The 25291-nt window shown below is 57.1% G+C and overlaps 1 protein-coding gene across 3 annotated transcripts; it reads left to right on the plus strand.

The window, feature by feature from the left end:
• The first annotated feature begins 2892 nt into the window (after nucleotides 1-2892).
• Nucleotides 2893-25291, plus strand: JUP (junction plakoglobin). 3 transcript variants are annotated; one of them, XM_080682754.1, is made up of 15 exons: nucleotides 2893-3070; nucleotides 12723-12938; nucleotides 14593-14852; nucleotides 15070-15308; nucleotides 16021-16222; nucleotides 17463-17607; nucleotides 17734-17837; nucleotides 18984-19322; nucleotides 21384-21539; nucleotides 21751-21870; nucleotides 22334-22484; nucleotides 22628-22749; nucleotides 23775-23814; nucleotides 24081-24245; nucleotides 24515-25291. In XM_080682754.1, the coding sequence occupies exons 2-14, from the start codon at nucleotides 12731-12733 to the stop codon at nucleotides 24230-24232; spliced, it is 2238 nt and encodes a 745-aa protein (XP_080538880.1). In that variant the 5' UTR covers nucleotides 2893-3070; nucleotides 12723-12730; the 3' UTR covers nucleotides 24233-24245; nucleotides 24515-25291. The 3 variants fall into 3 exon arrangements, with proteins under 3 accessions (XP_080538880.1, XP_080538882.1, XP_080538881.1); XM_080682756.1 differs by having other exon boundaries at nucleotides 2948-3089; XM_080682755.1 differs by having other exon boundaries at nucleotides 2951-3070; nucleotides 12726-12938.

A 25291-nucleotide genomic window follows, 5' to 3' on the forward strand; every position in this document is an offset into this window, starting at 1 on the left:
AGTGTCTCCCCACCCCTCACCAACTCCCCTCCCCCCCACCAGCCCCTCACCTGACCCCTCTTTGCCAGCAAACTCTGTCTCTGGGGCAGCTTGGGACGGGCCACTTGGTGCTCTTTCCTTCTTTGCTCTGAGGCCCCAGAAAGCTGCAAGGCTGAATGAACCAGATGTGTTCTTGGAGGCCCAAGCGCTCTGCTTCCACCACGTTCTGGGCAAGAGAGATGAGTTTAAACTGCAGAAATATGAATTGAGGCTAAACATCAGAAGGAACTTACCAGATTTAGAATAAGGAGACAAGGGTATTCATACGAGGGAGGCTGGGCAATCTCCCTTTCTAGAGATCTGGCAAACAAATCCCAGCCTTTAAAGACTTGGCTGGCGGCAGGGGACTGGGTAAGATGGTCTTGTGGCCTTTCCTTCAAGTTCAAGCTACAGAGGAGGCTGTGGTCACAGAGACTCTCATTCTGACCCCTTATCCTTAGGCACCTCTTCACCCCGAGACCACATCCCCCACACAGACAGCTGACTATAATAAACATCCTTTTCTGATTCTTTCCTATACCCTCAATGCCTGGCGCACGCACACAGTAGGTGCTTAAGAAATGTCCAGAACATTCCTTGATACAGCTCTTATCTCAGTCTTTCCTGATGCTGGGGTGGTGCCTCCACCCATTCCTAGCCCAAGCACTTAGCTCTGAGGCCATCATGTTCCAGCATGTTCCAGGCTGACAGGCAGGGAGCATTTCAGGGAGACACACACACACACACACACACACACACACACACACACACACACGCTTTATTCTGAAGCCTTATTTCTGCCCCTCCACCCCACTCAGGCTCCTCCACCCTTCTGCAGTCAACCAGCCCTACCCGGCCTGTATGCTGAATCTGGGAGAAAGGAAGGACTTAAGCCAGTCTTGGGTCTGGGAAGTGTGTATGTCAGTGTGCAGGGCGGGGGTGGGGAGGTGGGCAGGGGAAGGTGGGAGGTGGGAGAGGGAGGAAGTGAAACCTTGGTGGTGGCAGCAGCCTAGGATTGTGAGCTCTTTTCCTCCCAGGCAGGGGACTGGCCACTACACCCCGTGGCAGTGTGGCAAGCAGGTGGGTGGGGCAAGGGTGGGGAGGAAGAAAGATACTGAGATAAACTGGAGGAGGGGGAGTAAGGGAAACAAAGCAAAGGGCAGTGGTCCTGGCATGTGGGATGGTAACTGGTTGGGAATGTTGATGTCTCCCTGGTTTCCCCTCCCCCCCCCTGCCCCCGCCCCTGCCTCGAAAAACGTCGTGGATGGCATAAGCGTCAGAAGCGAGACTGTTTAGCCACTATTCCTTTCTCTGGTGGGGAGATGGGCCAGGGATGCTGCTGGGGTACCACTGCACAGCCCATCCTGTGTGCTAGCTTTGGGACTCTAAAGCTTTGCAGAGGAAGGACCCTTTCCTGGACAGCCACTTCCCCCACATTCCCACACGCAGAGTGGCTAAGCTGGCCCGGTTACACTTAGCCCTTTGGGAGTCCTTTGAGGGCTGGGACCATGTTGATTTGCCGTGTCATCAGGGTCTAACCCAGTGCCTAGCATACAGCTGATGCTCAATACTTAAGTGTTGGTGAATGAATGCCTCTAGGACCCTTGGCATGTTTTACAGCCACGAGCAGGCATTCAGTCCATCAACCACACAAAGGAAAGGCCCTCGTCTTCGTGATCTGCCTGTTGGGAAGTTCTTTCTGATAACTAATCCAGACTCTCCCTCTAACGAGGGGCCCACTGCCTCACTTTCTTTTATGCCAGGGTCGATTTCCTTTTAGATCTGCTGCCTGATGTTTTACCAATGATTTTTACAAATGATTTTCTCCAAATCATTGCTCTTCTGTCTCTACCCCAAAATATTTGTGTTTTTTTTTTTGCCTTTTCCCGGCCCCACCCCACTGCTTTGACATTATATATATATGATATTATTCCACCAGGAGAACACGTGGTTTAGTGGGGCTTGACATGAGAAGGGGGTCTAGTTCTCATTTAGGATGTGCCATTTTCTAGGCGTGTGACCTCCCTGAACCTCAGTTTCCTCATCTTTGAAATGAGGATCATTTTGTTGTCCGCATGCTTTTTCAGCATTGTCATGAGAATAAAAAAACACACATACCATTCATTTAAATCCTAGCATTTAGCGGTCGTCCCAGTGATTTCACAAACCTTACTTCATTTCATCCCCACACACAGCCGTGCGAGAGATAGAGCTAATGTACCCATTTTACAGGTGAGGAGAAACAGGGTGAAAAAATGAAGTAACTTGTCTAAAATGAAGCAACTACTAAGAGGCAAAACCCAAACTTTGGTGTTTTTATTCTAAATCTCATGGGCGCTCCATCTTTGGGGAAACAAATCCCAACCCAGCAAAAAGCCTATGAAATCCTATGCAAAAATGTTATTATGACTTTGTGGCAAGAGTGAATAAGCCCAGAGAAGCATCATAGCTGACGCTGAGTCGGCTGGCCTGGGAAGGCATTTGTGCTTCCCCATGGCGCCCCCTGACTCACCTGTTGGACAGGTAGGGGGAAGGGGAGAGTAATGAGTCCTACCTGCTCAGAGGTAGGGTGGGGCAAGACACACCCCATCCCTCCCATTGGTTCTTTCCTTAGGCTTACTGACAGTGCCTTGTCCAATCAGGAGGAAGTAACCTTATATTTGCCAATAGGTGCGGAGTCAGGATGGAACCTCAAGTTGGAGGCCGTCCCCAGAGCCGACTGGCAGTCCCTGGGGCCAATGGCTAGTGGATAAACAGAGGCGGCGGTGGAAGAGGACTGGGGGCGAGGCTCCGCCCCTCGATGGGACAGTCAGGCGAGGCAGCCAGTGAGCCCGCATCAGCGGGTGGGCGTTTCCCTCGGGGGCGGAGCTTCGAGGGGGCGAGAGGCGTGGCTTGGCTGTCAGGTCCCTTCGCCTTTTGTTCAGTTACTGAGTTGCTGCCTTGGCCAGAGTCCGGAGCAGCCGCCGCCCGAGCTTGCAGAGCGCAGTTCGCTGCCCGCGCCGGCTCCCAGCCCGGCCGACCCCAGCCCAGCCCGGCCAGGTTCCACACGCAGGTGCGGACGATCGCAGCAGGTATCACTTGGGCGAGGAAGGGCGGCGAGTGGGGGAGAGGCCGAATCCTCCGTCTCAGGGCAGGTGAGGGCGGGAGCCAGGGAGCGTCACCCTGCACCGGCGGCAGGGGGCGCGCCGGGGTCCGGGGCGCGGCGACCTTAGGGGACGCGAGGCTAGGGCCCAGTGCGCTTTCGGGCTCCGTGAGCCAGGGATCCAAGAAGGGCGGGAAGTGGTCAGGCAGGTGCCTTCCCCGGGACCCGCGAACTCGCCCGACGCCGCGTCCCTGACTCTCGCCTGCCTCTTGCTGGGGAGACTTTGACCTGCTCCTCCTCCGTCCAGGGCTCACTCTGGTTAGGAATTCAGTTTGGGAAACTTGCTGCCGCTGGTCTCTTTGGGCCACCCACACCCCACCTCACGCGTCATCCTGGCTTTCCCTCCTTCTCTACTCCCTCAGGCCTGGGTGGGGCCCTATTGTCTGCGCCCTGCTTGCCCAACTGTGGGGGCCGGGCGCACATTTTCCCAGCGACGCGGGCCCCACCTGCCGAGCAGGTGAGCACACGGAGTCCAGAGGCCCAGTCCTCCAGCTCCCGGAGCCTCATAGGCACTGTACCTGCGGCGCCTCCCTCCGCCCGGGGGCGCCGGGCTAGGGGCTCTCCGGCGGAGGTGGGGGGATGACAGTGGGACTTGTGCAGGGCCAGCTCTGAGCCCAGCCGGTGTCTGGCACCCGTGGCCCGGACTGGGGGTCTGGGCAGAGGGGTCGTTCATGGGTGGAGACCCGCTGGCCCAGTTTCCATTAGCTGCGGCTTCCAGAGTGTTAATAAGGGAGCAGGAGGACTACCCTCCTCTCTAATCTTTTATTGTCGGGAAAAATCACCCAAAACAAACTTTACGGAGAAGTATCCACGGCAGCTTTTCCTGCCTACCCCACGTTTACGGGGTCCTTCTTGGAGCAAAGCCTTGCCCTCCAGCTGGCCAGGCAGATCCAGGGCCAGTGCTTGCGCTCTGACCCTATCCTCCCTGCCTCCACCTCCATCCTGTTTGCTGGGCCCCTGGGGCCTGAGGTGGGGGTGGGGTGGGCCGAAGGGGAAGCAGCTTCTTCCTTCTCTTCCTGTCTCCGGGGACCACCACACCCCCTCACTGGAGGCCTGAGCTAGTGGCTCTCGCCCAAGCTCTGCCCCCTCCCCAGGAATGGGGGTGGGGCAGGGCCGGGCCAAATGACGTGCGTGGGGGAAGCGACTGCTCTGGCCTTTTTTCCCCCTCTACCCCGTCTCCCACGTTATTTAACTGGCTGGTAATTGAGGCCGAAAAACGCGGAGCTTGATGGGGCTTGATCTCCATTCGATTTCTGGATTTTGAAGGTGCATTCCTTCTGGAGGCCTTTGCTGTCCTTTCCCCCACCTACCCTCTCTCCTGGGAGAATTTGATGGGGAAAGTGGAAGAGGAAGGCTTCTAGAAGGGGGAAAGGATTTTCAGGTAGAGCTGCATAAGCGCCTCTCCCACCCCCAATTTTCTGAGAGCCCTTCCCCTGGCTAGAGTGGGGATCCCCACCAAGCTTCCAGCACTGGTTTTCAAAAATCTGAAGTGTGGTCTTTTTGCGGGGACTTGGAGCCCAGCCTCCTTGGGGAACAGGGGCAATGTAAGAGCTGGGTTCTCCCTCAGTCCTGGGGTGAAGGGAAGAATGGGGAGGAATCAGGGCTGCTTGTCCTGACTCAGTAGGCAAGACCTACCACCTCCTTCCTGTTTGTAGATGGAAAAGTGGGGGCCGGGGTCACACCCGCATGGAGTGCCCTCCACCCCCAGGGATCAGGCTTCCTCCCCATCCCACTTCTGCTCTAGTGGATGGTGTACCTGTGGGGAGCCATAAGGGCATGGAATTTGGGCAAAATAACCTGTTTTCCCTCTTCTGGATGCCAGTGTGGGGGAGGGGAAGGCGTTGTAATTACATTGGTGAAATGATTAGTTTAGCTAATCTGGTTTGTGGCTGTGATGAAAAGATAATTCTGAGGAAGGATTGCTAGGAGGTGGCTGGTGAAAACTGGCTCCTTACTGGATGGGAGTGGAGGAAGCGGGGAGGTAGGAACCCAATTAGTCATTTCTTGCTAGATCAAGCCCTAGCTTGGATGACAGGAGTCTTTCCTGCCCTCCCTCCCGGCGTCCCCCCTCTCCCCGCTTCCACCCCATTCCGTCTGGAGCTTCTGTTGGGCTGAGGCTCAGAGAATGCACCTGTAGGGATGAAGGAGGTCAGGGCTGGGGCTGCTGCCTGCTTCCCTCCTGGGCCTGGCCTGGGAGGGATAAGGAGAGGAGTCACCTTGGAATAAGATGGGACAATAGACTCATCAGAAGGGCTGTTAATTTGGAGAGGTGTTATAGTGGGACTGTTCTGAGCACAGGGATTTGGACTTGGCCCGAGCAGGGTTTGAATCCTAGCTTTATCACTCCTTGGTTGAGTCACTTTACCACTTTACCTCTCTGAGCCGCAGTGACCTCCTTGGTAAAATGGGAATAAACCTACCTACCCAGCAAGTACTTGATAAATGGTAACTTAAGCAAGGGAGGACTCTACTGATACCAAGCACTTTCATTAACTATTCTCACTTAATCCTTATGCCTGTCCCTAGAGGCAGGTATCATTACCCCATTCTACAGATGTGGAAATTGAAACTCAGGGAAGTTAAGTCACTTGCCCAAGGTTGCACAGGGAGACTCCAGCAGAACCAAGATTGGCATTTGGGACCTCCTGCTTCAAACCCAGAGCCCATCCTGGTGTATTGCCTCACTGTGGCTCTGGGAAGTTTTTCCTGCCACTTTTTTTTGAGAGCCTTTGCTCAGGGGTTTGGGGAAAAGAGACATCAGAAGGACCCCTAGAAGGCACGTGTGGGTGGTGAAGGTGGGGGCAGGTTTATCAGGTGGGGGTGACTCATGTCCTAGCCTGCAACCCTCTGAAACCTCCCCTGTGGCTTGTTTTTTAGTTTCTAGGGAGCGGGCGGCGGGGGGGGGGGGGGGGGGGTGAAGGAGGGGGCGGTCTCTCTCCCCAAGGCTGGGGTCTGTGGTGGATGTGTGGAGGAGGTTGAGGGTGGGGAGAGGAGGGCAGGGGTCAAAGCTGCTGCTGCTGCCTCCTGGCTTGAGCTGGGCAGAACCATGGGCTGTGCTGGGCTTGTCCCTGTATAGGAAGTGGGAGTTGCCTGCTTTGCTGGGGGCGGGGCCTCTGCCGAGATAAAGGGGTCCTGCTTCCTGGAGAGTGGAGAGAAATGAGAGTCAGATTTAGACTGGGCCTACATCCAATCGTCCTGCTGGATTGGAGCGGGCTGTACTGCCAGGCTGCTTTGGGGCATGGAGATGGCTGTCCTTTGAGGGGCTGCAGAAGGGGTTTTTTTTGCTGCTGGGAGCGTCTTTCTGGTGATGGGGCTGTGGTCCTTGAAGGAGGGGCTGGTGTCACTGTCCTCTCAATGTCCACCTGGCACCTGACACCAGATCGGGCCTGGGAAATCGGGTCCTCTATCTGAGCCTTTCGGCACTGGGCTTCCGGATCCCTTGAGGGCAGGAGGGGGACCCCACATAGGATTATTGGTGCTGGAGAAGAGGAGGCTGAGGAGACTTGAACTCAGTCCTGCCTGTTAGCTATAAAGAGGGTGAGGGGCTTGCAGTTGTTCGTCACCCCTGCGGGCACAGGAGTGACAGGGGACGGATGCTTAGTGAAGGGATGAGGTTGGACAGGAGGAAGGACTTTCTGTGTGCTACAGATGAGAAGAAGCGGGAGAGGTGGAGGCTCAGCGTTGAGTCTTCTCTAGAGGATGTAGCAGGGCCCCATCCGAGTGAGCTGGGAGGACCATCTTGCCCCAGGAGGGAGGCCAGGCAGCAGTCACCCTTTGGGGTGAATCCGGTCTGTTGGGGTTCCTGGGGAAACTCTCAGCCTCCTGTCTTTTGAGAGAAAAGAGACCTGGCCTGAGAGGGGCAGTACCCATGAGTGCCAGCTGGCCCAGCCACCCCTGTGAAGAGCAAGAGGAGTGTGGCTGGGGCTGGTCATCGGGTGTGTGTCCCGGAGGCTCTCTCCTGGGACAGGACTGAATCTGGTGGAGGTCTGGCGAGCAGCACTGCCCCAATTTCCAGCAGCCTCTTAGGCCCGGCCTGAGAGAAAGTTCGCTGACACTCCCCTTTGCGCAGCCCCAGGGCACCTCAGCCATTGGGGCAGGAGCTCAGCTCTCTGTGACCTGCCAAGTGTGGGTTCACGGGTCTGTTTTCTCTCCTCACTATGGAGACAGAGGGAGACTTGTGGATTCTTATCTCCCAGGAGTGGTGGCCTGGGGGTAGAGTTGGGACAGGGGCTGGGCAATGAGTAAAAAACAATTGGGACGTTAGAAAAAGTTGCTAGGGAAGAAAAAAAATCCTGCTCCATGGAGGCAACGACTGGGAATATTCCTTCCCCTTCTCTTTTCTTAGCATCCTCTGTTTCATAGCCTCAATCTTGATCCTCTCACGCTCTGTGTACAGTCCCAAATGTTAGCCAAACCTCTGTTTGAGCCTCATTTTCCCCAGCAAATACTGAACAGGGAATGGACAGTGGGATCTTCCCTGCTGTCCCAGGAGAGGGCCAGGCAGCCATCCTTGCAGCATGAAACCCAGTGACACCTGCGGAGTGACGCCAGCTGTGGTCATCGGGCCACCCAAGCCCCTGGCGTGGCGCAGGGTGAACAGAGCACTTGTGTGTTGAGATGCATCACTGACATGTTGTTCCCTGAGGCAGCGTGAAGTGTTTTTCCATTCCCAGGAGTCCCGGTTTGGGGTCTTCTGCCAGTTTGGGGTTTTGCCCCCTCAGGGTCACCAGCAGGGAATGGAGCTCCAGTAGAGCCCTTTCCGGGGAGCCTGGAGGTTCCTGGGCCGAGCCACCGGGCCTGGCATTTCCCTCTCCCCCAAGTCCGCTTCGTTTTCCCACCCTGGTTTGTTTGCTTTGGGAAGGAGCCCAGAGGGAAGAAAACAAACGGCAGCTGGGTCGGCCTGACCCCTAGCCCGTCCCCTGGCCACTGCTTGGGTGTCCTCCAGACAGGAAAGGAGGGTTTTGCTCCAGAAGCTCCAGAAGGGCTTCTGTCTTCTCCTGTCCCCAGGGCCCTGGCCATACCTAGCTCCCGCTTCAGGCTCTGCCCACTTGCAATGCCCAGTCTCAGGGGGGAGTCTATAGCCTCCTGCCAAGGAGCATCTAGTCTGCGGGGGGCGGGGGGATGCGGGGGGAGGTGTGTGTGTGTGTGTCCGCGGGTCAGAGGGGAGAGGCCTCCTTGGGAAGCCCCAGCCTGATGGGGAGACAGGGCTCTCAAGGGAAGCCGTCGTCTGTCCCTGTACTTTTCTAGAGTCTGTTTCCATCGGCATTGCTGGCCAAATCTCAGTTGGAGCCAGACACAGTGGGGAAGGGTGGGGGCGGGTGACCTGCTGAGCCCAGCCTCTCCCCTGGGGCTGCTATGTGGGGAATGTCCATGCCTGACTGGCCTCACCACCCTGCCTGCATAAGGCAGCACATGTGACTGCCGAGTGGGGCAGCCTTCCCTCCCAGGACCTGGGCAGCACACTTCTTTCCCAGCCGTGCCCCACCCCATCCCACCCCACCCCAGGGACTCTGGCCTAGGCCTGGGAGGCAGCACCCCTCCGAGCCCTCATCAGAGGGCTCAGGGTCCTGGGTCCCCAAGAGCAGGCTGGCTGCCGGCCGCCTTGCCAGGCCCCTCTCTGCTGGCCGCCTCCTCTAACATCTCTTTGCTTCCCTAATGGAAGGATGCTTGCCTGGGTCTTTTCTGTCCATAGCGGGCTCCAAGGCAGTTGTGTCTGGTTCACACATCGGTCTGAAGAAGGGAGTGAGTGAGTAGCACGATCATCTCCACTTAATAGATGAGGACAATGAGGTTTAAGGACACGGAGTGACCTGCCCAAGGGCGCATGGTCCGTGAGTCGTGGGGTTGAAGCCCCTCGCCTCACTCCCATGCTCTCCTGCCTGCCCACAGCTCCTTTCCTTCACAGTCTGAGTGGGGGCCCTGCCCAGCCTGCTCCTCTAGTCCTCCAATGCCGTGTTTCTGAGCCCGGTTCCAGCCTCTTGGCCCCTTCCTGTCCTTGCTTCCACCCTGATGCTTGGTATCCTGCAGCCCAGCCCAGCTGTGCCCGTCACTGACAGGGAGCGCTGGTGGGGGGAAGCAGGGGGCAGGAGCCTGCTGGGGCTCTGGTGGGAGTCATATTTAATGTCAGGGCTGGGCCACACGCTGCCAGGACAGTCTTGGACTTAGGGTGCCCAGGGCCTGCCTGCTGGGTTGGCCGTGCCAAGGAGGAAGCAAGAATGAAGGGCAGAGTATGCCCAAGGCGGCCTCCTTGCTTCCTCCCAGATTCTTCCCCGGTGTGGACCCGTGCGGGGGGCTCCTTCACACAGCCTCTCCAGGGCCCTGTCTTCTCTCTTCCTGCCCCGTGCTGTCCCCCACCCCACCCTATGGCCTCCGAGCTGCCTTCTTCCTCCTGTGATGCCAAGAATAGAGTGCGCTGCTAAAAACAAAGGCGCCCCATTCAACTCAGAAAACCCGCCCTGTGTCTGGCTCTGCCCATCTGTGTCCAGGGCGCATGGGCAGGGCCCGCGTCTGTCTCGCCCACTCCCCGCCCCCCCCCACCCCCCCACCCCGGCTCTGTCCAGAGGCATTGTGGCAGGTCTCCCTTCAGGTCCTGGGTGGAGAGGGAGGGATGAGACCAAACTGGGTGCGGCCCCTTCGCCCTGGGAACTGCAGCAATGGCACTTTCGTTCCTTGTGGGAGAATTTCCCTGGTTCTCCTGGGGAGTAGGTGGGGAGAAAGGTGCGGCTGGTTGACGCTCCACTCCCGTCTGAGGTCTGACGTCTGTCTGGCCTTCCTGTTGCAGGAATAGCTCTCCCGCCCTAGGATCCTCCCTCGAGGAGAGTTCTGGAGTGTGTCCTCTCGGAAATGCTTCCAGTTCTGCCCACCCTCAGCCTTCTGTCTGTCATGGGAATTCTGGTTCCTTATTCCTAGAATCTTAAATATCACATTCCTCTGAGGTCACCTGGGCCCTCTTCTGGGCATGCAGCACGCAGAGGAAAAATAATTGCCCAAGGACACTCTGCAAGTTTGTGCTGGAGCTGGGACTGGAACCGGGGCCTCCTGATTTCCCAGCCGCTGCTCTGCCTCCAACTGTGAGCACCCTTAGCCTTACCCACTGCCTCTCCCCTTGGTGAGGGGCTCAGCCCCGCCCCGCCCCCCATCTGCAGCTGTGTGTCTGGCCCTCTCTCCTTGACCCCAGGGGTCCCTCTTTCCCTGGATCCCCTGTTTGGTGGCTGGAGGCTGGTCTGCAGTGAGGCAGACCTGGAGTTGAGTGGAGCACCCCATTTCCTCAACGTGGAGCCTCCATTTCCTCACCCAGAAATGGGGAATAATAAACACCTGCCAGGGTTGCTGGGCGGGAAGGCTGAGATTCATTTGATGGGAAAGGCAAGCAGATGCCCTCTCTGCCAGGGATCCTCTGACCTCCTGAGACCTCTGTGTCCCCTGGGCTGATGGGGGATGGGGGTGAGGGGCCTGCTGAGGAAACCCTCCTCCTCTGGCCAGCCTTGACCTTGGTGCTTGCTCCCTTTGGACACTGGGCAGGTGAGGGGATGCCCTGCAGTTCTGGATGAGGCCTGTGAGCCCCAGAGGTAGGCGGCTGTTTCTGCTGGGGGTGGAGGGGGGCTTTTTCCAACTCCAGTAGTGGGGTGTTTTTACTGATCAGGGTTCGGGATGCCCAGCCCGTCCTGAGTGGACTTGACGGAGGCTCGGCGTCCAGGTGTCGGCTCAGCCCCCCTCCTGGCCAAGTGGCATTTAGAGGGTTAATGCAGCTCATTTCCTGGTGCACTTTCACCCTTTCTCCCAGTTCTGTGACAGGCTTGCTTCTCCGGACTCTCCTCTCTTCTCTCTCCGGAGAAGGCTGAGTGCTGGGCATGGGTTGGGGGTGGGGGGTTCCTTCTGATATAGCCACACTTGGTCAGTGCCTGGGAAGCAGCTGGCACAGCTGGGGGCACCGAGCCGCCTGTCTGGTACTCTGGGCCTGCTTCTGTTTATCAGCACGAAACTCTGAGTCACTGGGGCTGACTTAATGGGAGGAGGGGAAGAAGGGAGGAGGGGACGGAGGTGCTGGGAGCTGGTCTGGCTCCTGCCTCTGCCTGTCCAGGTGTGCTCAGGGCCAGGGTAGGAGTCAGGTGTCACCATAAAAGGAAGTGAGGCCTGAAGGACATTTGTCATCCCTTCCTCCTTGAGGGTGGCACCCGCCAGGCCTCACTGGGAAGACACATCCCTGGTGATCTTTGTTCCTGGGTGGGGCCAGGTGCACCAGCCACCCCACCCTCATGCTCACCGGTCCCCCAACACAACAGGTTTGAGGTGCTGGGTGCTGCCCAGTCTCACGGGTGGACCAGCCCGGGCTCTGCTTGCTGTCTGAGGGCACACTGGGTATGCAAAGCCCGCACACGCACACTTGGGAGTCACGCATGCCTGTGCCTGGTCCCGGCTCTGCCATTTCTCTGCTGTGCCACCTCGCCTGGTGGAGCCCCAGTTTCCACATCTGTGAATGGGGACACAGAGCATGTGCTTCGAAACCTGCTTGTGAGGGTGGCGCATCAGTGAAAGGTCTGGCACGAGGTCGGCCCGCATTGGAGCACAGCTTCCCTTGCCTCTCCTCCCGGGCGCTGACTCCCATGGTCAGTTCCCAAGACGGGAGCCAGGCAGCACGTGGGAATGCACCTCCCTGGTACACAGTAGGGCCGACTCTTCACTAATCCAAGTGCCCCAGGTCTCTGCAGAGAGAGGGAGGGGCTCTTGAATGGCGGTGACCACCCCGAGGCATGCCTCGCTGCTTACCCCTGGCCTGGGTTCCAGGAGGCCAAGAGGTGGGCAGACAGTGTAGGGGAGAGTAGAGTGGTGCTGACACACGGCCACTGCCACCAACCCCTGTGCCCACTGTGAGCAGGCACCATGCTGGGTCCCTTACAGATACAGTCCTCACAACAACTGCTAGGGAGGTGGCATGACCCCGTTTTACAGATGGGGACACTGAGGCTCGGCAGACAGGCAAACTGCCCCGGTAGTATGTGGCTGTCATTTGAAACGGTGGGTGGGACTCAGAACTCTGGGAAAAGTTTCCAGGAACTGGGGTGTCGGAGAGATGGGGGTATCTTAGGCCCTGCACCTCTGAGGCCACCTGTGATCCTGCCGCATCTGCAGGAAAGTGAGATCCCGAGGGATCCTGGGGCGCCTCTGACTTCCCAGCAGCCTCCCTGGCTTCCCAGAGAAACCTGTCTGACTGCTTCCCTGTCTGACCAACCGGTTTCTGGTGCAGCCACCTCACATCCAGCGGCCTTCCCAGGGGCCCCAGGGGATGGGGGTGGGCCTGTGGGGACCCCAGAAGCTGCTGGAGGCCCTGAGTGCTTTCTGCTCTCGGAGAGTTGAAAGGTACCCCTCCCTGGGCCTGGGGCCCTCCTGCCCCCACCTCCCTCCACCACAGCCCCCTGGGGCCCTTCTGCCCCCCACTCCCTCCACCACAGCCCCCTGGGGCCCTTGGGGTTGTGGCAGGGCCTGGGGAAGCCAGGGGCTGGGCCAGCCAATGGGATGCCTCCATGGGGCCACCTGACTTCCTGCCCTTTCTTTGTGTCCCCAGCAGCCACCATGGAGGTGATGAACCTGATTGAACAGCCCATCAAGGTGACTGAGTGGCAACAGACGTATACCTACGACTCAGGCATCCACTCGGGCGCCAACACAGGCGTGCCCTCGGTCAGCAGCAAGGGCATCATGGAGGACGAGGAGGCCTGCGGGCGCCAGTACACGGTCAAGAAGACCACGACCTACACCCAGGGGGCGCCTCAGAGCCAAGGTTGGGGACTATCCCATGGGAATCCATCCTCCAGCGGAAAACTAGGCTGGGCCCTGGAGGGAGGTCAGCGTAAATCTGAGGGAGGAGGCTCAGCTGCTTCAGGAGGCCCCCATCTGGGAAGGAGGCAGATTCTTCTTCATGAACCTCTAGAATGGAGGGGAGGCATAGACCCTGCCCATCAGTCTGAAGGGAGAGGCACAGTCCTTGCCTTCTATGAAGTTACGGCATGACAAAGAGGCGTCACTATTGCCCTCGGGGACCCGTGGACTGTGGAAATCAGAGTCCGTTTGTTCTAGGACCTTCAAGTTTGATGGGGAGGCAGAGCTCCAGCCCTCAGAGAGCCCCAGTCTGATAGAGGAGGTGCAGTTCTCAGCCTGAGGCTCCTGGTGGGGGGCGGGGAGGAGTCAAGGCTGGCATGTGGAACGCGCTGACGTGGAGGTGGGCCAAGGTCAGGTGGTGAAGTAACCAGCCCTGTTCTGGGGCTTAGGGATGGGGATGCCCCACCAGCATTCAGGTGGGAAAGCCATGTCCACGTCTCCTCCCTGATTAATTGGAGGGTGGAACTCTGCCTCCCTCTCCCCAGGGCATCGGGACACTGGCCAGGACAGTGGCCTCCCAGGTCCACCCAGGAGGTGGAACCTGGAGTCTGAGCTCAGAACCCACCTCCTGCTCTCCGAAACCCACATTTCTGACTTTCTCTCTGGTCTGCTGTATGATATTGGGTGTCTATGGCCTCTGTGCCTCGATTGCCTGTCTGCATAATGGGAGAGTGGCCTCCTTTGGAGATGATGAGGGTATAATTAGAATCATGAGATTTCAGGGTTGAGGAGAACCAGGCTGTCTCATCCGACCTTTACCTGGTTGTTAAGGGAGGGATGCAGAGTCGAGGTTGGGGCTCTGGAGTCAGATTGTCTGAGTTCAGATCCCTGCTTGGGTCTCATAATCTCTGTGCCTCAGTATTTCCATCTGTAAAGTGGAAATAATAATAGTATTTATCTTGGCCCTGGTTGGTTAGAGCATTGTCCTGATACACTGAGGTTGTGGGTTCCCTATCCGGTCAGGGCACATACAAGGATCAACCAATGAATGCATAAATAAGTGGAATAAGAAATTGACCTCTCTCTCTCTTTCTCTCTCTCTCTCCCCCTCTCCCCCCCCCTCTCTCTCTGAAATCATTAAATAAAAATTTAAAAAATATATCAGTATCAAATCTTATTAACTATATTAAAATATTTTTGTACGATTAAGTGAGAAAATACAAGAAAAATGCTTAATTCACTGCCAGGTACCTAATAAATACTCAAAAAATGTTAGCTATTCCTATTAATAATAATAATCACTAACATTTCTGTAGTGAGATGTTCCTTTCTTTTCAGAGAAATTCACAGCTATGATCTCATTTAATTCTCATAAGAATTCCCTGTGGTGGACAGGACAGGTGGTGCCCCATTTTATAGATGACGTGACTGAGGCGGTGGTGACCTCCTCCAGGTCACTGGTTAGAGGCGGAACTGTAGGTGGCAGGCTGGGCCTTTGGTCGGGTTGGGAGGCAGCCCAGAGAATGCAGTCACATGGGCTGCCGGGCACCGCCGGCCCTGCTCCCTGCTCCCCCGGCCTGCCGTCTGCGGCTCAGCCCCTGCCCTTTGGTCTCTAGGTGACCTGGAGTACCAGATGTCCACAACGGCCCGAGCCAAGCGGGTGCGGGAGGCCATGTGTCCTGGCATGACAGGAGAGGACAGCGCGCTGCTGCTGGCCACCCAGGTGGAGGGGCAGACCACCAACCTGCAGCGGCTGGCCGAGCCGTCCCAGCTGCTCAAGTCGGCCATTGTACATCTCATCAACTACCAGGATGATGCTGAGCTGGCCACCCGGGCCCTGCCTGAGCTCACCAAGCTTCTCAACGATGAGGATCCGGTCCGTGAGGGGCCAAGCTGGGGTGGGAGAGGTCGGGTGTCCACAGGGGAGGGCCTGGGATAGAGGGAGGTCTTTGACCCAGAGCCCCATCCGTAGGAAGAGCCTGACCTGGGTCCCACTGAGCTTTGTGAATGGGTCTCCTGGTCACCACCTTTTCACAGTGGCAGCTGGACCTGGCCGATCTGCTCACTTCCATCCTCCCCTCCACCCTCCCCAGGTGGTGGTGACTAAGGCAGCCATGATCGTGAATCAGCTGTCGAAGAAGGAGGCATCGCGGCGGGCGCTGATGGGCTCGCCCCAGCTGGTGGCGGCTGTTGTGCGCACCATGCAGAACACCAGCGACCTGGACACGGCCCGCTGCACCACCAGCATCCTTCACAACCTCTCCCACCACCGCGAGGGGCTGCTTGCCATCTTTAAGTCTGGTGGGATCCCCGCCCTGGTTCGCATGCTCAGGTAGCCACCCCTGCTCACTGGAGGGCCTGGGGTCTCCCTCCCTTGGCCTTGTCCCTCCCTTCCCCGGGCTTCCATACACCATTTACTGAGCACCTACTATGTGCCAGGTGCAGACCCATCTGTGGATTTTAAAAAAGATTTTTTAGCCCTAACCAGAACCACGCCCAGTCTTGGTGCTTAGCTGCTTCTATAATGAGCAGGTTAGACATGAGGCTACAGTATAGACCAGGGCAGAGGCGTGTCTGAGACGGTTCAGACCTCTCGAAGCTGCTGTAGGTGAAGGGAAGAGCATTCCAAGGGAGGGAACAGCAAGCTCCCTGTATCTTTTGGGCCTTGCAGTGTTGATCGGCCTCTCTCCTCAGCTCAGGACCAGGCTGTGAGTTCCTTGAGGGTAGATGTTGATCCTACTCCCTTCTGAGCCCCTTCCAGAAGGCATGTGGCCTTCTATGTGGTAGTTACTCTACATGGTAGGGGCAGGTAACAGGGGAATACTCTCTGCTTGGCCTGGGCTGGGGGCCTAGGAGCCTGTGGGGAGAGGAGAGGTGCTGTGTGCATAAAAGTGGGCTGGGCTCGAGGGACGATGAGATTTTAGCAAAGGGCTGTTTCCATGGGGGTGTGGGTACTGGAGAGGGCTTCCTGGGGGAGGTGGCCTACATTTATGCCAGGCCCATGGGACCCGACCCACCCTAACCTACCCTGCCCGCCATCCCAGCTCGCCCGTGGAGTCGGTCCTGTTCTATGCCATCACCACACTGCACAACCTGCTACTCTACCAGGAGGGCGCCAAGATGGCGGTGCGCCTGGCCGACGGGCTGCAGAAGATGGTGCCCCTGCTCAACAAGAACAACCCCAAGTTCCTGGCCATCACCACCGACTGCCTGCAGCTCCTGGCCTACGGCAACCAGGAGAGCAAGGTGGGCCCTCCCCGCCCCAGCCAAGACCCACGGCCCCCTTTCCGTCACCTTCTGTCCAGCTGCAGCCTCAGACCGATGCCTCCTGACCGTTTGTAGGTTAAATATACATGTATGTGCAGCTATGCAAGTTTCATCAGATATCTATTTTGAGTATAAGGAAAAGAAAAAAAATTCATTATCCTCACACAGCCAGTGTTATCTTTTTTTAAAAAAAATATATTTTATTGAATTTTACAGAGAGGAAGGGAGAAGATTAGAGAGTTAGAAACATCGATGAGAGAGAAACATCAATCAGCTGCCTCCTGCACACCCCCTACTGGGGATGTGCCCGCAACCAAGATACATGCCCTTGACCAGAATCGAACCCGGGACCCTTCAGTCCGCAGGCCGACGCTCTATCCACTGAGCCAAACCGGTTGGGCAGCCAGTGTTATCTTGATGTGCATCCTCCAGTGCTATCCTGTGGGCATATTTGTATGTAGCTATAGTCATAGCAGATGTCTAACTGTGCATCTGTTTTTATGTTATATTGTCCTCAAAATTACCCTCTATAATGGCAAACAGCATTTCATTAAGTGGAGGCCCCAGACTTGATTCTGAGGAAGGGCATCTGAATTGTTCCTGATTTCCCACCTTTTTTTTTTTTTTTAATATATTGTTTATTGATTTCACACAGGAAGGGAGAGGGAGAGAGAGATAGAAGCATCAGTGGTGAGAGAGTGTCACCGATTGGCTGCCCGCCACGTCCCCCCACACTAGAGGTCGAACCTGTAACCTGGGCACGTGCCGTGGTTGGGAATCGAACCATGACCTCTTGGTTCATAGGTCAACGCTCAACCACTGAGCTACACCAACGGGGCTGATTTTTCACCTTTGTAAACAATGCTGTAATGAACGTCTTCAGGCACACAGCTTTTCCCAAAGAACGGAACATTGTTCATCATCAGGGCCAAGGGTTTTTAATATTTCTAGGCTTTTACCCTGATTGCCAGATTGCTTTCCAAAATGATTGTATCTTACCATGCCGTCCGCGGTGATGTTTGTTAGCACAGTTTCACCTCATCCTTGTCAGCATTGTGGATTACCCTTTTTTCAAGATTTTGGCTTATTGAATAGTCACACAATCTATTCAGGTTTTATCTGAAGCTCAGTAATGGCAGCTCCGTGAGCCCCCTTCCCTTCCTTGTTCATTGTCATAGTCCCTGTCTGTCTCACACTCCTTCTCCCCCTCTCCCCACAGCTCATCATCTTGGCCAACGGAGGACCTCAGGCCCTGGTGCAGATCATGCGCAACTACAGCTACGAGAAGCTGCTCTGGACCACCAGCCGCGTGCTCAAGGTGCTGTCGGTGTGTCCCAACAACAAGCCTGCCATCGTGGAGGCTGGTGAGTGCGGAGGCCTGGAAGGAGGGCCGTGTGGCTGGGAGGGCCAAGGTGGAGCCCTGTCTAGCGTCCAGGCTCAGTCAGCTGTGCTCCCCTGTGGCTGACGTCACCCCTGTCCCCCCGCCCCAGGTGGGATGCAGGCTCTGGGCAAACACCTGACCAGCAACAGCCCCCGCCTCGTGCAGAACTGCCTCTGGACCCTGCGCAACCTCTCAGACGTGGCCACCAAGCAGGTGAGGAAAATATCCGGGCCTGGGTTCGCCTCATCGGCCCCCTTGTCCTCCTGTCTTACCACGTCCAGCCTCCTGTCTAGGAGTCTGACCTCAGGAGCCTGGGAGAGGCCTGAGGCTTCCACATCTTGCCGTGCTGTGGCCGAGGCTGGAAGGACCCTGACCCTCATCCCTTTAGCTTAAGGACCTAGTCCCCATTAGGAATTCGGGAAGGGGAATCGATAGCGGGGGCTGATTTTTCTAAGCTGGGTTTCCGGGGGACCAGAGGGACAGTTTGACCTAGGCCCCGAGGTGGGGAGCAGCAGGTGTCAAGAAACAGCTTGAGGGCCCAGTGGCTAAAAACACAGCTTAAGAAAAACTGTAGTTTCAGGACATCTCCCGGCCCCTCCTTCCAGCCTGACTCATTCCTCAGAGCCCCGTCAGCAGGCTGTTCAGTGAGCACCGCCATGTGCTGGACTGTGGGACATTCATTGTCTTGCTCACCCCTTTCACACTTGAGGTGGAGTGCGGGACGGGGCTGGTTAGATGAAGAAACAGAGGCTCAGGAAGTCAAGTAGGGCCCTTGGTCCCAGCTCAGACGTGGCAGTGCTGGCAGGTGAACCCGGGCTGTCTGTGCCCAGAGCCTGGGTCTTCCTGTGCCACCACAGGCCCACAGGGCACCCCCTGGGAGACGTGAGGCTGCTGGGTGAGGGGTGTTTCCTGAGAGCGGATTTGGCCTGGCGATCGCTGAGGGGGCAACGTAAAGGCCGAGAAAGGTAGAAGCATGTAAAAATGGGTCAGCTGGGCCACTGAGGCAGGGACCCCAATTTCCTCCTTCAGCCTGAGTGGGGCTCTGCCTGGGTCACAGGATGCAGAGGAGGAGCAGGGCGGCTGGAGGAAAGAGCGTGGAGCTGAGACACAGGCCGGGGCTCAGATCCGGCCCACTAGCCGTGGGTCCGTGAGCAAGCCACATACCCTCCCTGAGCCTCAGTGCCCCGCAGGAGAGCTCTGCCCTCTCACAGGCGTGCGCAGGGTCACGGGGTGAAGGCTCCCTGGCACACTGGAAGGGCCCATTGCGGTCAGCCATCAGGCCATCGCGCTCCCCTGGGGCATGCCCGGGAGTGGTTGGGAGTCTCTCTCTCATCACTGCCTCCCCGGCCCCCGACCCAGGAGGGACTGGAGAGCGTGCTGAAGGTTCTGGTGAACCAGCTGAGTGTGGACGACGTCAACGTCCTCACCTGCGCCACGGGCACGCTGTCCAACCTGACGTGCAACAACAGCAAGAACAAGACGCTGGTGACGCAGAACAGCGGCGTGGAGGCGCTCATCCACGCCATCCTGCGTGCTGGCGACAAGGATGACATCACGGAGCCTGCTGTCTGCGCCCTGCGCCACCTCACCAGCCGCCACCCTGAGGCTGAGATGGCCCAGAACTCTGTGCGCCTCAACTATGGCATCCCGGCCATTGTCAAGCTGCTCAACCAGCCCAACCAGTGGCCCCTGGTCAAGGTACAGCCACCACAGCCATGGTGGGGGTTAGGCCGGGGAAGGGGCTCTGCAGTCAGCATTAGGCACTGTATCAGTATAGGCGAAGCTGCTGTAACAGAGAGGCCCTCCATAAGTCAGAGATTCTTTCCTCAGGGCATGGTTTAGACAGCAGCTCGGCTCTTGAGACCCAGAATCTTCTCTCTTGTAGCTCAGCCATCCCCAAAGGCAGCGCGTCAAATTTTTACTAGTCACACGGCCATCTTGGGCTGTCTCATTAAACTGCAGGTTCTGACTCGGTAGGCCTCGAGGGGAGGGGAGCTTCTGTATTTTCTAACAAGCTCCTAGGTGTTGCTGCTAGTCCATGGAGCTCCCTTCTTACGCTAGAGGGTCTCACACCAATGGTTGAGTGGTATCATCCCCACAGGTGCGTTCAAGCCCCAGAAAAGTGGGAGGCGAGCAGTGACCAAGCTGTGGGACGTGCTGGTTTAGCCCACACCCTGGAACTTGATCAGTTGGCTGCATCCAAGTGCAAGGAGGCTAGCGATGTGTCATGTGTCAGAGGGCCGTGTGTCTGCTAAAACTCAGGAGCGATGCTAAAAGGGATAGAGTGGATCCTGGGGGACGCCTTGTATCAGCCATAGGGAGTCCAGGGTGTGAAGGGGTGGGGCCTTCTCAGGAGGCCAGCTGGCATTGGCTAAATTTTAGATAGTTTAACAGTACAGATAAGAATGACTCTAAGTGATTATGTACATTTTTTAAAAGTTCATAGTTCCCGGCTGGTGTGGCTCAGTGGTTGAGTCTTGACCCATGAACCAAGAGGGTCGCTGGTTCGATTCCCAGTTAGGGCACAAGCATGGGTTGTGAGCTCGATCCCAGTGTGGAGCGTGCAGGAGGCAGCTGGTCAATGATTCTCTCTCATCATTGGTGTTTCTCTCTCTCTCTCCTTCTCCCTTCTTTTCTGAAATCAATTAAAAAAAAAGATATACACACACACATATATAATATATATATATATATATATATATATATATATATATATTATATATATCTATCAAACAAACAAACAAACAAAAACAGGGCAGCTCGTGCCCCTCCCTGGGCTTGGTGCCTGCTGCACGGCCAAGGGGGAAAGGATTTGCCTCCTGACCCAGCAGCTAATGGACAAGCGACCTTGGCAGTTCATCCTCCCTGTGCTCACGTCCTCATCTCTCACATGATTTTCATCCCTGCCCTCGTGGCTTCTTGTTTTGAGGATCAAATGAGATAATCAATTGCTCTGTAAAACCCTGAGGGACCCTGGGAGACCGGAGTGGCTCCTGGGAGTCAGGGGACCCTGGGAGTCGGGGGACCCTGGGAGTCGGGGGACCCTGGGGAGGAGACCTCTGCCCTGCTGGGGATTGATTGCTACATGAGCATCACCAAAGGAGGGGGCTTTAGGGTTGACCATCGCAAGGACTCCCTGATAACCAGGGTTTGGGAACGATCAGAAAAACAAGTATGACTCTGTTGTCTCGGCGGGGGCGGGGGGGGGGGCGAGTGGAGGCGTGTTAAGAGAAGGGCTAAGGGTGAGGGTCAGGGCATGGGGGCTGATGGAATGTTCTGAAATGGGGTATCATTTTGTTTTTATTTTTTTTATATATTTTTATTGATTTCAGAGAGGAAGGGAGAGGGAGAGAGAGAGAGATAGGAACATCAATAATGAGAGAGAATCATTGATTGGCTGCCTCCTGCACACCCCACACTGGGGATCGAGCCCACAACCCGGGCATGTGCCCTGACTGGGAATCGAACCGTGACCTCCTGGTTCATAAGTCGACATTCAACCCCTGAGCCACACGGGCCAGGGTGGGGTATTATTTTAGCAGGGGCTGTTAGAGTTTGATGTTAGGCAGATGAGAACCCACAGATCCTATGGAATAAGGGACATGCGCTGGGGTGGTCTCATTCTTGGGAGACCATCCAGCACATCCATGTCCGGCCAGGGGTCAGAGAGATGATAGGGGAGGAGGAGATGATGCTGGGAAATTGGGATCCTCCAGACACACAAGAAATGACCCTGATTGTTGACCCTTTTCTTGCCAGGCAACCATTGGCCTGATCAGGAATCTGGCCCTGTGCCCAGCCAACCACGCCCCACTGCAGGAGGCAGCAGTCATTCCCCGCCTCGTCCAGCTGCTGGTCAAGGCCCATCAGGATGCCCAGCGCCACGTGGCTGCAGGCACACAGCAGCCCTACACGGTGAGTGAGCTGGTGGTGCCCGTGACTCCCCTCCCTGGGGGTCAGGCAGTCAGTCCTCTGTGAGCATGTGTGTGCACGTGAGCGTGTGCTTGGGGAGGCGAGTTGCAGCTGGTGCCACTCCAAGGACCAGTGAGGTCTGTCAGTGTCGGGGGATGTGGGGCCCCGTCCAAGGGCCACCTGTTGCCACGCCCCAATGTCTCCTCTCGTGCAGGATGGCGTGAGGATGGAGGAGATTGTGGAGGGCTGCACTGGAGCCCTGCACATCCTCGCCCGGGATCCCATGAACCGCATGGAGATCTTCCGACTCAACACCATCCCCCTGTTTGTGCAGGTGAGTCTGGGGCAGGTGGGCAGGAGAGGCCCCCAGCCCCTGCTTATCCCCACTGCTGAACTGGGAAGGTGGGCAGCCCTGGCTGGTGGTCGGTGGGGTGTGGTTGCTGTTTCGCTTTGCAGGATTCTCTTTCCTTCTTGAGTTTCCATGTGAACTCAGACATTTTTAGGAAAAGCCTTTTAATAATGCAGGAAACACTTTATGCTACGTCAGATGAAGAAAATAGGATATATTGGCAACTATAATAAAAACCCAGTGGCAATATGCCAGGGTGCTCACAGAGGCTGTGTCTGTCTGGGTGGGGAATTGCGGCTGGCTTTCTTTTCTGTTTCTTCATACCTTTCTTAGAATTTCCACACTTTCTTTATGAGCTTGGGGTTAATCCACAAAGGGAGGCGGAGAAGGGCAGGGCTCTGCCGAGTGCTGCCACCTGCCTCACCCCCACCCTGCGCCCCCGTCCCAGCTCCTGTACTCGTCGGTGGAGAACATCCAGCGTGTGGCCGCTGGCGTCCTGTGTGAGCTGGCCCAGGACAAGGAGGCAGCTGACGCCATCGATGCCGAGGGCGCCTCGGCCCCACTCATGGAGCTGCTGCACTCCCGCAATGAGGGCACCGGTGAGAGGCTGTGCTGGGGGCGAGGGCGAGGGCGGGGGCGAGGGCGAGGGCGGGGGCGAGGGCGAGGGCGAGGAGGGGGCTGGGCCTTGTCCCCCCAGCCAGGGTGGAGGAGGTGCCTGACCTGGCCTTTCCTCTCTGCTCAGCCACCTACGCCGCGGCCGTCCTGTTCCGCATCTCCGAGGACAAGAACCCAGATTACCGCAAGCGCGTGTCCGTGGAGCTCACCAACTCCCTCTTCAAGCATGACCCCGCTGCCTGGGAGGCTGTGAGTACCGGTGGGCGGCAGCGTAAGGCTGCGCAAGGCGCCCACTGCACAGGGACAGCACTTTCTGGGGGCCCCTGCCGTCCTGGCTACTTCATAGGTTTTTATTTTATGGTTGAATCATGGATGACGCTTCTCAGGAGATGGAAAGAGTAGGGTGAACCATCTGTGGATTTTTAAAAAGATTTTTTAGCCCTAACCAGTTTGGCTCAGTGGATAGAGCATCGGCCTGCGGACTGAAGGGTCCCAGGTTCGATTCCGGTCAGGGGCGTGTGCCTTGGTTGCAGGCACATCTCCAGTGGGGGGTGTGCAGGAGGCAGCTGATCGATGTTTCTAACTCTCTATCCCTCTCCCTTCCTCTCTGTAAAAAATCAATAAAATATATTTAAAAAAAAGATTTTTTAATTGATTTTGAGAGAGAGAGAGGAAGGCAGAGGTGGGGGAGAATGAGAGAGAGAGAGAGAGAGAGAGAGAGAGAGAGAGAAGCACCGATGTGAGAGTAGCACATCATCAGCTGCCTCCTGCGTGTGCCCCGACTGGAAATCATACTGGCAACCCCTGGGTGCCCAGGACCATGCCCAACCTGAGCCACACCGGCCAGGCCTATCTGTTTTTGACCTACCAAAATGGCGATTTAATTTTGTCCAAGCTGATATAAAATGTGGAGGCAGAAGTGCCTTTTTCTAACTTGCACAAAGGCTATCTGTAGGCTAGCGGGCTGCCCTGATCCTGGGTGGGGCAGCTCCCGGCACCCATTCTCAAGTCCTCTCCCCTCCATTCCCCTCCGCAGGGCTGTTCTTGATCTGTGGGTGCCCCCAAGTATGAATGGTGGGACCTCCCGCCCCTGGGGAGGTGCCTGAGGAGAGGAGTTTATCAGGGTACGGGTTACCCCATTTCCTCTTCGGTTCCCTCAAGTGATCTCGCTTTTCCTCTGGCCCCCTTTATGGAGCATCTCTAGCTGCCCACTCACAACCCCTGCGTTTCCTGCCCTTCCCCCTCCCTCACTGCTTCTCTGTCTCCTTCCTCAGGCCCAGAGCATGATCCCCATCAATGAGCCCTACGCGGACGGTAAGCGTGTGCAGAGTGCTCAGCAGCCTAGAGGGCGGGGAGGGACGTGGGGTGTGAGGGAGGGAGAGGCACTGTGTCTGCAGGGCCGTGGCAGCTACTGTGTGGCAACCACACGCACTCCTGTCCAGGTGTCTGACGTGGGAGTTTAGGGAGGCAGGTCAGGCCCTCTGGGGTTAGGCAGGGGGCGAGGAGGTGGCTGAGGGCTCTCCAGACCCCTCCACAGGGTGGCCTGCAGACCCTGGACAGAGTCCCCTTCTCCTTCCCAGACATGGATGCCCCCTACCGCCCCATGTACTCGAGTGACATGCCCCTGGACCCCCTGGAGATGCACATGGACATGGAGGGGGACTACCCCATCGACACCTACAGCGAAGGCCTCCGGCCCCCCTACCCCACCGCCGACCACATGCTGGCCTAGCTGGCCTGACCCGGTATGGCGCCTCCCGCTGAGACACGCTTTCCCTTCCCTCTAGATCCTCCCTCTCTCGGGGGCCTGCCCATGTTTCTGTTGAAACTCTGGCTCCTTTTGGGGGGAACGAGTGTGGGGCCTTTTGCTATTGAGCTCCCCCAAGGAAGCCTGCCTTAGTCTCTATCTTTGCTGGGTGGGGAGTCCTGCCCCTTCTGTGGGTGGTGGTCGGGGGTGATGCGAGCTTCTAGGGGACACCGTCCTGCCCTGACCTCTGTGCCTGCCCATCCCCAGGTGCGGCTCCTCATCGGAGAGGCCCTCTGTGCAGACGATGGGGCGAGACAGAAAAGTGCCTGAGCCCGGGGGACCAGGGCCGTGACTTCCTGCCGAACCCCGCGCCTCCATAGGGTCTTTCTGGGATGATGATCTGCTCCTGCTTTTCTGTTCTGGGCTGTGGGTCAACGGCCCACGCCCCCTCCCCCACCCTGTGGCCCTGGCACTAAAGCTTTAGACTCTGTTTCCCCAGCGGTTCCCCTCCCCGCGCTGGCTGCCTGTCTCCAGCCGCCTGGGCCCCACCGGGCTTTGGTTCCTTCTCGGCCTGATTTTCTCATTGTACTCTACCGACCAACTGTCCTGAGCCCCTGGGGTCTCCAGGACCCAGGTTCGAGGCCCAAAGCCCCAGAATCCAAAGCTTCTCCTGAAAAGTTCAGGGACCGTCCAGGAAGGTGTGGAGCGTGAGTCCCCACTCCAGACCCCTGCCTGCTCCTCTCCCCAGGACACTCACTGGGCCTTGGCCCCCTCCCGGGGAGCTCTGGGGACAGCTTCCTCACCCCCCGTCCCACCCACACAACTGCCCTAGCTGACCCCAGAAGTGCTCTTGGCTGACCCCTCTGGTATGCGGTGAGGGGCTTTCTCTTCCCCTTCCTGTTTCACTTCCCCCCATCTCCTGTCCGTGGGTGTGGAGGCTGGGGGAGGTCCCTGGGAGAGTTTTATTATTATCGCTTTATGTTTTTGGTTATTGGTTTTTTGTATAGACCAAAGCAATGAAAATAAAACTAACACACAGATCCA

This window comes from Plecotus auritus, assembly GCF_963455305.1.
Source record: "Plecotus auritus genome assembly, chromosome: 7".
Lineage (NCBI taxonomy): Eukaryota > Metazoa > Chordata > Mammalia > Chiroptera > Vespertilionidae > Plecotus > Plecotus auritus.